General features: G+C 58.7%; 4 protein-coding genes across 4 annotated transcripts; 3 read left to right on the top strand and 1 right to left on the bottom strand.

The window, feature by feature from the left end:
• The first annotated feature begins 104 nt into the window (after positions 1-104).
• JDV02_002414 (uncharacterized protein) lies at positions 105-1,820 on the top strand. The gene is made up of 2 exons (XM_047983440.1): positions 105-197; positions 258-1,820. Exons 1-2 carry the CDS (start codon positions 148-150, stop codon positions 1,747-1,749), a joined length of 1,542 nt encoding a protein of 513 aa, XP_047839411.1. The 5' UTR covers positions 105-147; the 3' UTR covers positions 1,750-1,820.
• Positions 1,821-1,953: 133 nt separating this feature from the next.
• On the bottom strand, positions 1,954-3,826 carry JDV02_002413 (Glucan endo-1,3-beta-D-glucosidase). Its single transcript, XM_047983439.1, has one exon. It carries the CDS (start codon positions 3,470-3,472, stop codon positions 2,180-2,182), a length of 1,293 nt encoding a protein of 430 aa, XP_047839410.1. The 5' UTR covers positions 3,473-3,826; the 3' UTR covers positions 1,954-2,179.
• Positions 3,827-4,468: 642 nt separating this feature from the next.
• Positions 4,469-9,281, top strand: JDV02_002412 (uncharacterized protein). The gene is made up of 4 exons (XM_047983438.1): positions 4,469-6,854; positions 6,912-7,057; positions 7,112-8,521; positions 8,578-9,281. Exons 1-4 carry the CDS (start codon positions 6,608-6,610, stop codon positions 9,133-9,135), a joined length of 2,361 nt encoding a protein of 786 aa, XP_047839409.1. The 5' UTR covers positions 4,469-6,607; the 3' UTR covers positions 9,136-9,281.
• A 1,102-nt stretch (positions 9,282-10,383) lies between these two features.
• Positions 10,384-13,179, top strand: JDV02_002411 (uncharacterized protein). The gene is made up of 3 exons (XM_047983437.1): positions 10,384-11,236; positions 11,295-12,354; positions 12,406-13,179. The coding sequence occupies exons 1-3, from the start codon at positions 10,456-10,458 to the stop codon at positions 12,779-12,781; spliced, it is 2,217 nt and encodes a 738-aa protein (XP_047839408.1). The 5' UTR covers positions 10,384-10,455; the 3' UTR covers positions 12,782-13,179.
• Positions 13,180-13,208: the final 29 nt, after the last annotated feature.

Raw genomic sequence — 13,208 nt, 5'->3', positions numbered from 1 at the left:
TGTTTGTTCTCGCACCCGACCCACTGATGGTGCCATATCCCCAACGTTTAGTGAAGTATTACCCCTCATTACCATACAGTTGGCCCCTCTTATCGGCATTACCTCGATTGTCGAACACCCGACGATCGATCGGAAGGTGGCCTCTTGATGCCTCGCAAGGGTATCGTCAAGGTCCGCACCGGCTGCATAACATGCAAGTACGACATCGCCCCGGGGGAGGTGTGGTAGAAGAGCGACCCATATTGACTTGATTTCAGAGCTCGGAGGGTCAAGTGTGACGAAGGACGGCCGACATGTCTTGTGTGCCAGAAGGCCGGCAAGCTATGTCGTGGCTACGCACCACCACCCATCGGGTACTACTCATGGGAAGAGCTACTGCTCCTCAGCAAGCCTGTTCAGACAGGGCTGTCCAATTTCCCCGGCGTCACAGCTCTTGAGCTTCGAAACATAGCTTTCTTCCAACGGGTGGTCGCGCCCTCAGTATGCGGGCCGGTAACGCACTCTCTCTGGACTAGAGCCATTAGTCAGGTTTTGCACGTCGAACCGGCCGCTAGACATGCCGTCGTGGCTCTAGGGTCCTTGTACGAGAACTCGGAGCGGGTGTTGCGTAGCGATCCAATGGCGACGGGCCCGCTGGATGCACACCGGCATGCCATCACGCATTACAACATTGCGATAAGGCATCTCACTACACCGAGAGTATACCTCGCCAACGACACAATTCTCCTCGTATGCGTTCTGTTCATCGCCATAGAGTTCCTTCGCGGCAATGTCGAAGCAGCGGCAACGCACATACGAAACGGGATATCGCTGCTGAACTCAGTCGGCAGCGACGACGAAGATCTAGTATTCGCCTTGTTGCACCTTGCTATTTTCCCGTTTTATTTCGCCATGGGCCCTGCGAGCGATTTGGAGGTGCCGCTGGGCTGGGACCCGTCGGGCCTGCCGCACATGTTTTCGAGTCCATCTCATGCTCAGGCCTGGCTGGACTTGCTTTCTTTGCGCACGGTGCGTCTCGTACGCCAAGCCAAAGAAAACCGCTCCGGGGTCGCGGCAGCCGTGCCCTTGGAAGAAATCACCGCCGCGGCGCAATGTTTGGACCAAGATCTGGACGTTTGGTGGTCTACGTTCTGCATGTCGCGACAGGGAATGCAAGGCGACCACACCATCATGGAGAAACTTCTCGAAGCGCGATTCCTACACGCAAAGATGAGGATCAGCACTAACCTGGACCACGACGAGCACGTTTGGGCAACGCAGGAGCAAAGATTCCGCCGCTTTGTAGCGGTCGCGCAGGAGGTGCGACACGCGTGGCAATCCGACGACAGCAAGCACAGGACTTTTGCGTTTGGGATGGGCTTCTGCCCCCTGCTCTTCAGGACGGTACACAAATGCCGGGTGCTGAAGCTGCGGCTCGCCGCGCTGTCGCTCATGGACGAGCTCTGCTGGGCGCGGGAGACTGTCTGGGATCGGACGCTGCTGAGGGCTTTGGGCGAGAAGATCGTCGAGGTCGAGCACGGCATGCGACTAACGCCGGAGAGAGTCAAGGCTTTGCAAGAAGAGGGCTCGCATGAGCTGGCCGTGTCGGCTGACGCATCTTTAATTCGGGACATTGTCTTGCATCCTGGGCCAGACCTGGCGATGAATGCCGATGGCTCGAGGATCTGGAAGAGACGGGTGACGCTGATTCTGGCGGGTCCAGGAGGCAGCTCAGAGGAGCGTTTGGAAGAGTGTTTTGAGATGAGATGAATCGATATGCTAGATCCGAGCATATGCCGTCTCCGAGATTGGCATGTAAATTGATGATCGCTGTAATCCAGGTGCCTGAACTCGTGTCTTTTTTGCCTTTTGCGCCTCTTACACCCGAGCCTGCGTCTACACCGTGGGGTCCCTAGATGGGGTAAATGCGACACATCGCACCAGTCAATCACGTGTGGAATCAATGAGCAGCGTAAAGGACAAAGAGTATGCATTATAGCTTGATCTATGTGATCACCCTCAACCCGGCGAGCCAGTCCGTATTCGCTGACGTGCCCAATGGAAATGGAAATAAATGACACCGGCGCAATACAGACGAAAAGTAGCGACATCCTTCCATTTATACCCGTCTAATATATTGACACTCTGCAAGAGACAAAGAACAGGAAGCAATTGATGCAGCTTGGCACGCTCGGCTTGCTTAGAGCACGGCAAGAGCACCAGCCATGACTACAACGCCGGCAAAGGCAGCGCCAGAGACCTTGTGAGAGGTCGCGCCGCCCGTGGGGGTGGAGCTGGCAGGGCCGCCAGTGGTGCCTGAAGCGCCGTTTGAGCCGCCAGAGCCGTTGCCGTTGCCGCTGCCGCCGCCGTTGCCGCCGCCGTTGCCAGAACCGTTGCCAGAACCGTTGGAGCCGCCAGAGCCAGACCCGGACGTGGACGAGGCAGTAGGGATGATAGTGGCGGTGCCGGAGCCCGACGTGCCCGAAGTGCCCGAAGCGGTGGCGGTGCGCGATGAGATGGTCGAGCTCTCGGGCTTGGTGTCAAAGGTGGTGGGGCAAGTCAGGTTGAACCTGGGCTTGGTGGACAAGTTGTCGGTGATGGCAAACTTCATGGTGTTGTCGGGATTGGAGTCACGCAGAGTGTACCAGAAGGTAGGGGTCTTGTTGAAGAGCTTGCGGCAGCCAACCTCGTCCCAGTAGTACTTGGCGTTCTCGACGCTGGCGACGGCCTGATCCCACTTCTTGCCCGTGTAGGGCCAGCCGGTCTCGGTCACCCAGACGGGCTTGCCACCAGCAGCAGCGATGGTGGCATCGTAGGCCTTGTCAAAGAGGTGGCCGGCGTTCTTGATGTCGTTGCCCTTGTCGTTCTCGTAGTAGGGGTACTCGTCGACACCGATCCAGTCAACGGCGTCGAGGACGACCTTATTGGTGCTGTTGCCCCAGACATCCCAAGTATCGACGTGTCCGACAGGGACCTTGCCAAGGGGGTTGTCGGCAAAGGCCTTCTTGAAGTCCTTGATGAAGCTGACGAGGGTCTCGGGTTGGGCGCCAACACCGGCCTTGTTCTTGACACCGGTGGCGGAGTTGCGGTACAGGTCCTCGCTACCGATGGAGATACCGATGACGAGGTCTGTGAACTCCTTGCCGTACTTGGAGACGGCCTTCTTCAGGGCGCTGATCTCCTTGTCAATATTGTCCGTGCCCGAAGCCCAGACGCCCAGGAGCATCGAGGTCTTGGTCTCGACGGCGGCCTCGAAGGCCTCGATGGGAGAATCCTGGGAGTAAGCCTGGATGTTGGTGTAAAGGCGGACGGAGTTGAAAGTGCCGGGGGCACCTTCAAGGCCCTGGGCAGTCTTGAACTCGGCCTCGAAGTCGGCCTTGAACTTGGCGGAGCGGTCGGCCTTGGTGGCACCCGAGTTGAAGCCGAGGTAGTTCTTTTCGGCCGAGGCGCCAACGGCGAGGGCGCCCGCAACGAGAGCAGATGTGAAACGCATGGCGGTGGCGGCTGCGGTGCAGCTCGTGTCGTGGATTGTTGAATTCGGTGCTTGCTAACGGTGCCGTCGAGGCTGTTCGTTGATTGGTGATACGAGGTAGGTAGGGAATGAACAATTCAGAGAGAGCGAAGGAAGAAGCTTGTTTTGCAAGCGGCCAAAGAAAAGAGCGTGCCGTGTAAAGAAGAAACAGCGTCGGAAAACGCAAATAACGAAAGTAAGGGAAAAGGTCTCGAGCTGCAAAGTTGTTTGAATGTCGAGGAAAGGAACAAACGGAGCAGGGCCAAATACGCGACCAGAGGGTAGGATTCAGGAGAAGGGGCCGGCCCATCACGTGAGCGCCTAGGGATGAACATGTTCAGCCAAGGACGGGCCGGTCAATCTGGGTAAAGTAGCTCCCGTGGTCCCCACCCACCGCGGAAACAAGTGGTGCACGACCCGCCTGAACTTCCAAGCTGGAGGTTTCACAGGATGCCAGGCATCCCAGTTCAAAGGCACTCAGCCCCTCCCCGACGCCAATCAATGGAATGCCGGACAGGGACAGGCCCGATTATTTTCCAACGCGTCCAGACGACACAATTTGCCAGCGGCTCGTATATACATGGTATGATTGCGCCTGCGGACGCTGCGCCGCACCAAGGGCCTCCGGCGAGCTTGACAGGCAATTTCGTGTCTGCTGCTGCAGACTCACTCGCACGTCCACGGCGCGCGCGCGTCTCTAAGAATAGGGAGGGCTCAACTCTGGTCCAGCAGATCCGCCCAGGGAACTGGGGCGGGTGGGGGGCTGTGCAGAGCAGCGGCGAGGCAAGGTGCTATGTTGTTGTTGTTGTTGTTGTTGTTGTCGTCGTCGTCGTCGTCATCGTCGCCCCTTGCATTCCCAGGCGACCACACGCAACCAGCGCAGAGGGGAGGGTGGTGTGCGAAATGGACCAAGTCTCCTAGAAATAATAGGTCGCGTCCATCTGCGTGAGTCTCAACACGTCGTGACGAAGCGGGCGCGCCGGGTCTCGCCGGTCTTGACTCAGCATGAAACAGCCATGCCTGGCCGTGAAGGAGAAAACAAGCGGGCGCCGACCAGCCAAGCCGGGAGGCTAAGGGAAACGCACAAGGGGCAGGGCCCGTGTGCAGCGCCGAGTGCTACCAAATCCGGCCCCAGCCTCCAGGGCAAGCCCCTGCCTAAAGAACTTGGCGCCGGAGGTGTGCACACGGGGAGATCTATCATCAATCTCTCGGCGCTGCCGCATAAACGCCATGGCGTCTCGCCAAGTCGGGTTGTCGCTGAGATTCACAATGGGAGGCGCATAACAACGTGCCACGAACGCACCATCATGCGGGCTTCTTTTGAAAGACGAAACCGCTGGCCCCTCGTCCATGGTCACGAGCTCGAGCTCTTGGTCGAGAGGGCGTTTTGTTGCTTTGGCCGCGTTGGCGTTGCTTGACGGGCGTCAAGCCCCATCGGGCATTGGTCAGCAGCAACAACCTTCCCTCCCGCATCAGACGAAACAACCACCTTGCCCGCCGCCACAAGCCGTTGGATGCATGCTCTGTCCAACAGCCGACGTTGCTGCTTCGTACTGGTATCACATTTGAGTTGAGCTCGACGTCGACATCCCAGTTGATACGCAGCCGCGCGATGCGTCGTGCGGGCGCTGGCGGCGGCCGCATCCCATCGCCTGCAGGGTAAGCGACTGGCTCCTGGTCGAAGCCCAGATGCGTGCGACATTTGCAGGAAAAGAAAAAGCAAAAAGAGAAAGATCCTGTAGCGCGACAGCCCGACAAGTATCGTGAGCATCTTGGTTCCGTGGCAGGCTGGCTCCATTGTATGGAACCCGTCGCAGCGAGGTACTTGCAAGGTCGACCGCCCGAGGCAGCACGGCCCGTCGCTGCTTGGCTTCCGGATGGCGTCATTCCCGGGTTGGGATGTCAACATCTATGGGGCCCTGCACTTTGCCTGCCCTGCCGTGTCGTTCCTAGGACGCTGAAATTCAGCTCAAATAAGACGTCTGCGCTATTGAAATCACGACAAACAGCCACACCCTTACTATTACCGAGCACCCGTGGACGGATTTGCGCTGAGCTCGCTTTGCTTGCTCCGGATCTACCATCCCGAATGGTGATGATGGGTCTGGGCCATGCTGATCGACCCAACTACTTCTGAAACTCGCATGGTGGTTGGCGACCCAGCATGCTCCAGCTTTTCTTCTCCGTAAACCTCTCCAAAAAAACTGCACCAAAAAATTATTACGGTGAAGCCGGTAGGGTTTGTCCGTACGCGTAGGTTGATGCCCCGTTGTCGCTGCCCTTGAGTCGTCTTCTCGTTTCAACCCAAGAGCTCCCCCCAAATTGAGGCCAAGTCGATGAGCTTCTCAGTGGCACATGCGCGACACCTTCCCTTTCCACGTGCGGCTGCATTTGTCGCGACAGGCGGCTGTGGCTGAACCCACGCGACTACTAATCCCCCCCCCAAAGTCCCCTCCCCCCGCGCGCATCAGGTTTGGTACTTACTGAGATGGTGGAGGGGGGGGGGGGGCGAATCTGTGACCGAGGGAGGAGGAACTAAGCAACCCACCCATGCCCACAAAGCTCTGGGGGCGACGCACGTCATGCCCCAGTTGGTTGGCTGCTCGGCTCCGCCTATGATTTCAAAGGCTAGCTCCCATCTTTAGTCGGGAGCACGCAATTTGGTGGCTATCTTGACCAAGCGATCGACCCGCCTTTCGAGATGGCTGCCGTGTGTGTCCTTGTGCGTGTGTTGGACCGTTCTGGTGCATGCCGCGGAGGCGTCACAAACGGGACGAAAAAAAAAAGAGAGTTGAATTGAAGGAGCGAACCTCGACGGGAAAGCCCTTTTCTGCATCTCACATAAGACCTGCCTGCAGTCTTCTTCCCCCCCATTTCCAAAACTTGCACAGAGATGGAGCAGACCTTCGTTTAGTGTTGCATCCCGTCGTCCCAAGTCGTCGCCCCCTTTGCGTTCCTGGAGGTCCGCTGATCGCCGCATCGGCTTGTGTGTCTGTGTGTGTGTGCCGCGCCTGTCTTGAGTCTGTGTATCAGACAGTCTCTCGCCGAGACGAGAGACATTGACGGCCGACCGCTCACGGTTGCACAACTCCCTTCGCCCCGCCCCGCCGCCAAAAGATGGCCAGCAAAACCAAAGACCGGCTGGCGAAGCTGTTTGGTGACGACAAGTATGACGGCGACGACGACATTCCCTCGATATCCAACGCCGACATCTTCATTGAGCGCGAGCCCACCATCCAGGAGTTCTTTGCCGAGCTGACGCCTTCGTTACACGATGTCGGCCGCTACATCTACAACCTCTTTCCCTTTATTCACTGGATCGGCAAGTACAACTTGCAATGGTTCATCGGAGACCTCATTGCCGGTATGTTACAAGGTTCAAGCGGGGGCTTGTGTCGTCTTTAGCTAACCTCGCCAACAGGCACGACCGTTGGTGCCGTCGTTGTGCCCCAGGGCATGGCGTACGCCCAGCTGGCCCAACTTGACGTCGAATATGGCCTGTACTCGTCGTTCATGGGCGTCCTGATCTACTGGTTCTTTGCCACCTCCAAGGACATCACCATCGGCGTGAGTATCTCGTTTTACTGATGGCCATGGAAACATTACGGCTAACTCCCGCAGCCCGTCGCCGTCATGTCCCAGGTCACCGGCAACGTCGTGCTCAAGGCCCGCGACACACTTCCGAATGTCGAGGGCCACGTCATCGCCTCGGCCCTTGCCATCATTACCGGAGCCATCATCGTCTTCCTTGGTCTCGCCCGCCTCGGCTGGCTCGTCGAGTTCATCCCGCTGCCCGCCATCTGCGCCTTCATGACGGGCTCGGCAATCAACATCCTGTCCGGCCAGGTCTGCAAGCTCATGGGCATCAGCGACATCAACACCCGCGACGCGCCCTATATGGTCATCATCAACACCCTCAAGGGTCTACCCAGAACGAAGCTCGATGCCGCCCTCGGCCTGACGGCGTTGACAATGCTGTACCTAATCCGCGGCACATGCTCGTACATGGCCAAGCGCCAGCCCCATCGCTCCAAGACGTACTTTTTCATCTCGACGCTGCGCACCGTCTTCGTCATTCTGCTGTACACGGCCATCAGCGCAGGTATGAATGTCAGCCACAAGAACAAGCCCTCCATCAGCATCATCAAGAACGTGCCCCGAGGCTTCAAGCATGCGGGTGTGCCTGTGATCAACACGGAAATCATTCAGGCCTTCGCCTCGGAACTCCCGGCGGCCGTCATCGTCATGCTCATTGAGCACATCTCCATCTCCAAGTCGTTTGGCCGCATCAACAACTACGTCATCGACCCGTCGCAAGAGCTCGTCGCCATCGGTGTCACTAATCTGCTGGGGCCTTTCCTTGGCGCGTATCCTGCCACGGGCTCCTTTTCCCGCACCGCCATCAAGTCCAAGGCCGGCGTCCGGACGCCATTCGCGGGTGTCATCACGGCCATTGTCGTGCTCCTTGCCCTCTACGCGCTGACCGCGGTCTTTTGGTACATCCCCAACGCGGCCCTCGCCGCCGTGATCATCCATGCCGTGGGCGATGTCATCACGCCACCGCGCGTCGTCTACCAGTTCTGGCGCGTGTCGCCGCTCGAGGTTCCCATCTTCTTTGCTGGCGTTCTCGTGACCATCTTCAGCACTATCGAGAACGGCATCTACACGACAATTGCTGTTTCCTTTGCCGTCGTCATCTGGAGGATGTTCCTCAGCCGCGGCCGGCTTTTGGGTCTGGCCCGTATCCGCACCGTCAAGGCGTCGACCAACGGCAAGCTGGGCCCAGGTTCCAGCGACGAGGCCGTCGCTGAGGAGGCTGACTTGTCGGTGCGGACCGGGTTCCTGCCCCTCGATCACGAGGACGGATCGAATCCGCGCGTCGTGGTGCAAAGTCCGCACCCAGGTGTCTTCATCTATCGCTTCGCTGAGGGCTTCAACTACCCCAACTCTTCGCGGTACCTGACCCACCTGACGGACGTCGTCTTCAGGGAGACGCGGCGGACGGACCCGGCAAGTCTGGGCAAGCTCGGTGTATGTTTTTCCGCCCCGCATTTTGACCAGAGCATTAACGCTAACACTGTCTTCAGGACCGGCCTTGGAACTACGTTGGCCCGAGGAACCAAAAGGACCTCGACCTGGACACGCGACCGACGCTCAAGGCCATCATCCTGGACTTTTCGTCCGTTAACAACATCGACGTGACGGCGGCGCAGGCGCTTATCGACGTGCGCAACCAGCTGGACCGCTACGCGGCGCCAGACACGGTCAACTGGCACTTTGCCAATATCGAGAACCGGTGGACCAAGCGGGCGCTTGCGGCGGCGGGCTTCGGATTCCGGACGCCCAAGCCGGGGCCGGGCGAGCACACGGGCCACTGGAAGCGAATCTTTAGCATCGCGGACCTGTATCGGGCCGACACGGAGGATACCATCGAGGGCAAGACGGCGGGCGACGGGCCCATCGTGTATGACATCGAACAGGACCCAGCGTCGGATATCTCGCGGGCGTCAGACAAGGACGTTCCGCGCGACCCGGGCAGCGCCCGGCTGGTGGCCGTGCAAGGTCTCAACAGGCCGTTTTTCCATTTCGATCTCCAGGAGGCGGTCGATGCGGCGCTCTTGCATGTGGGCGAGCGCGAGGACTGATTTCGAGCGAGTTCTTTTTTCTTTCTTGTTTCTCTTGAGCGGCGAGACTTGGGGACTGGTACGAAGTACAGTATATACCATCGACGACGGTGAATACAGAAAGCATGTGAGGGCCACTGTAAAGGCCAGCCAGTTTTGGCAACCAGCACTGATTCGCTCTTGACTCGCTTGAATTTGTGACTGTGTGAATGTTTGCAGATGAACACGGCCATATCATCTTTTATTGGTGCGAATTGGTGCGAATTGGGCCAAATGTGTGACTATAGTGTGATTTTGGCTCCAGCCTGGGCTCGGCAGTCGTCTCATCTTGAGTACCTAAGTAAGCTGTCCTCGGCGTTTCCCATTTCTTCCTGATCCCTTTATGCACTGTCGTAGGCGGGCACGAAGCTACAAGTTACTTCGAAGGACGTCGACGCTCACTGCCAGAGACTCGACAGTCGCTCGGTGTTCTGTGTGAAAGCTGTTGGTGGCGCCGCATGCTGACACAAAAGCGCTCGCTGGTGCAAAATAATGGGCACTGGCGCTGGCTCACACAGTGGGCGCCCCGATTTGATGAGTCCCCGGTTCCCCGGGCTTCCCGGGCTTCCCGAAGGTTGTTTACCACCGGCCGGCATACAGGCTCTGGTATCCCACCCCAGGCGGCTCGATACAAGCCGGTCTACAGACGGCGACTCAATTGTGGTCATGCGTGATCTGCAGGCAAGCCATTGTCCTCCTCGTGCATGTAGATACGTCATGGCACGGCTGCCGAGTTTGTTGGGACCAGCGGGATGAAGCACAAGTGTGGAAGTGAAACATTGTGACGCCGTCGAGTGGGAGGCCGGCGCCCTCCACCGGGCCAGTGCCAGCATTGATGTGCTGGTGAAGACACCGTACCCAAGGCCCCCCATGCCCTCCCTCCCCCCAGACCCCCCACCAGTGTGCGGTCACTGAAACGGAACAATTAATCAGTGGCCCTCGCCCTCTACAGGGCCGGTTTGATTGCCACATCGCCGGTGGCCCCCCTGGCTATCAATCAAGTTATTGGCTGTGACGCGCCTGTGGCTGGTTAGCCCCAGCAGGTTTTCTTAGGCGCCTCCGACTTTCATCATCGGGTGGCGCCAGCACATGCCCGCCCGGCCGCCCGCCGAACCCGCCATCCGGCTGGACGCTGGACCCGCCGTCCCTGCCCTGCACCGTCCGCCTGCGCAGGTTCCGCTGGGCCATGGAAACCTACATTACGTCGTGTGAGGCCCTCTGCCTTCCAAACTTTTGCAACAACATCGTGCCACGCGTTTTCAGGGATCGAGACGGCCATACTCTGACCCGCCGCTGCCCCTGATGGATCAAGGTCGAGATGACGATCCTCAGAGGTCGCAAGTGCCGCCGCATGGCGACCGGCGGCAGCAACATCTCCTCAGCCCTGCCGCGTCCCGTGCGACATCGGTCGCAGGCCCTTCGACGCCGGGCCTTTTGACGCCCCTGGCGGAGGGCTCGGCCGGCGATTACTTCGCCCCCTTGAACCAGGCGCCGTCTCACCGTTCGCGACAGTCGGTGCAGTCCCTCAGCCGCTTCCCGAGCCTTACCAGCGCGACGAGCCGTCCGCGCCTGGAGTCCACCAGCCGCCCGAGTATTCGAATTCGCCGGCGCAGCTCCGTGGCCTCCAATGTCAGCAATATACCCCCCGAAACACCGGTCGCGCCGTCCGCGCCTGCGCCTACTAGATCCGAGGGCTACCATGGCGGCCGGCCGAGGAGCATATCGCAGCCGACCTCGGGCGCACGGGTCGGCGACGCGCCGTCCGCCCGAAACTCGCGACGACTACCGCCCCAAACATCGCTGCCACGCCTGACCGAGGAGGGCTCACGCCCGACAATGGCCGAGCTCGGGATTCCCGCCTCGCCGTTATCGCCGACTGTCTCTTTGCCGGAGCGTACACACAGCCTCGAGGCAGAAGTGGCCGAGCCCATCGAGGCGAGAGGCAACCGCTTGCGGAGGGTCAGCCGGCTGTTTATGCCAGGATTTGCCAGGAGAGAGCAGCAGCAGCCCATGGAGGCGCCAGCTACCACGCAAGCCGAGGACGAGTATCACGACCAACTGGTCGACTACCTCGACACAATAGGTATTCCCCCCTGTGCTCGGTTCCCGCTGGGATTCAATTGCAATTGACACACTGCTAGATCCCGAAGTCCAGACCCTTTCGACGCTTACCAACGTTCAAAACTCGCTCTTCATACCCGACCTTGGTAGCTGGGTCAATCGCAGGCCAACCTATATCCTCTCCCCGCGGGACCTGCAACACATCAGGCCAGTGTCCGCTGAAGTCCCTCCACCGCCGCCAGAGCAACCGCAAATACCGGAAGAGGTGCCGGAGGGGCAAGAGCCGACCGAGGAGATGTCGCACCCTTCTATTCAGCGCTCCGACACGATTACGTCCCGCCTGACCGACTCTCATTTCGCAGCGCTGCCGCACGGCCGGACCCTCGAGGGGTGGACAGCCGACGAAAAATGGGAGCTCGACGATCATGTCCGCCACATGCTGCACTCGCGACGGTCGAGGTTCAAACGCCGGATGAAGGGCTTCGGCCAGTACGTGCGGAGACCGCTCGGGTTCTTCGTCACTCTCTATGCGACCCTCATCACCCTCTTCGGCTTGGCCTGGGTTCTCTTCCTCATCGGCTGGATCTACGTGGGCGACCAGCAGCTGTACGTCATTCACATCATCGACAGTGTCTTGGTGGCGCTCTTCGCTATCATGGGCGACGGCCTGGCTCCCTTCCGCGCAGTCGATACATACCACTTGTTCTTCATCGTCCGGTACACTCGAATGATTGAGAATGCCGATAAGAGACCGCGCAAGGGCCTCATGGCTCGTCTCCGGAGGCGGAAGGCGCCGACGGAGCAGGGCCCGGAGGGGGTGGGTCAAGTGTCGCAGGTACCTCCACAGGTACCCAATGACGGGACTGTGTTGTGCCATGACTACGCCAACGGCGCCCCGCCTCCTGCCGTCATTGCGGACCGTGACGGCCCCGTTTCCCCGGACCTGGAAGATACCGCGTCGAACATGAGCGAGATGTCTGGCTACTACGTTTTGACAGCCAAGCAGCGCAAGAGCCTTTCCCACCATCAGAAGAAGCTTGCCAAATCGCACAGTTTCTACAAACCCGAAGAAACCTTCACACACTTCTCCTTTCCCCTCGGCTATCTCATGGCTATTGTTATCCTCTTGGACTTCCACAGGTATGTCAAAACTGAGCCTCTATTAAGAAACCGCTCCTAACTGTCTGCCAGCTGTCTCCAGATTTCCCTGGGTTGCACAACTTGGGCTATCGACTACCATAAGAAAAATCACTCTGCTATTACCTCCACCATATTGTCTATTTCAATAACTTGTAACATAACGGCCGGGCTGGTGATCGCCCTCGGTGGCCGCAAGACGCGGAAAAAGGATATCCATGACCTGATGAGCCGACAGGAGCTAACGGGGGATGCCATCAAGCACCTCGAAAATAAACGCAAGAAGAAGCAGGAAAAGGAAGAGAAGAGGGCGAACCGCTCAGGGGGAAGTTCGAACGAGCGGCTTGACGAAGCAAGTGGTTCTGATAAGGACATTCCCGGCCGTGAGAAGGAAACGATGGACTACAGAGCATTGGGTGAGCAAAAGTAAGGCATGACTTATGCATTGCTCGACACTCTGGCGTTGGCCTTGCATTGTTCTGCGATCGCATCTATCCAGATATTCCGATTACTTGACTTGAACAAGTTCACGCTCTCATTCCGACCCCGCCTCTATGTGTCGCCGCGGAGCTGGCCGTTTGCAATCTTGCTGCTAGCACTGTGTAACATTGGGCTCTGAAGCCTATGAGTCGATACCCGAGGTGGGTTGGTCACTCTGCGTCAGGTCCTTGCGCACTGGTGGAGCGGCCAAATCCGCGCCCAGTGTCGTCGTCGGCGTTTGCGAACACATTGGTACGGATTGTGTTTAAACAATTGCATCGCTTGTTGACTGCGCTCGAGTCCTGTGGCTAGGGTGCTCCCATCGCGCTGGCTAGTACAGGTCCCAACGTCTTTGACTCTTGACTCTTAGCTTCCGC

The sequence above is a fragment of the Purpureocillium takamizusanense genome, chromosome 2 (genome assembly GCF_022605165.1).
Source record: "Purpureocillium takamizusanense chromosome 2, complete sequence".
In the NCBI taxonomy this organism is placed as follows: Eukaryota; Fungi; Ascomycota; class Sordariomycetes; order Hypocreales; family Ophiocordycipitaceae; genus Purpureocillium; species Purpureocillium takamizusanense.
The sequence above is the reverse complement of the archived record's forward strand: the minus strand, read 5'-3'. Positions and strand labels throughout refer to the sequence as shown.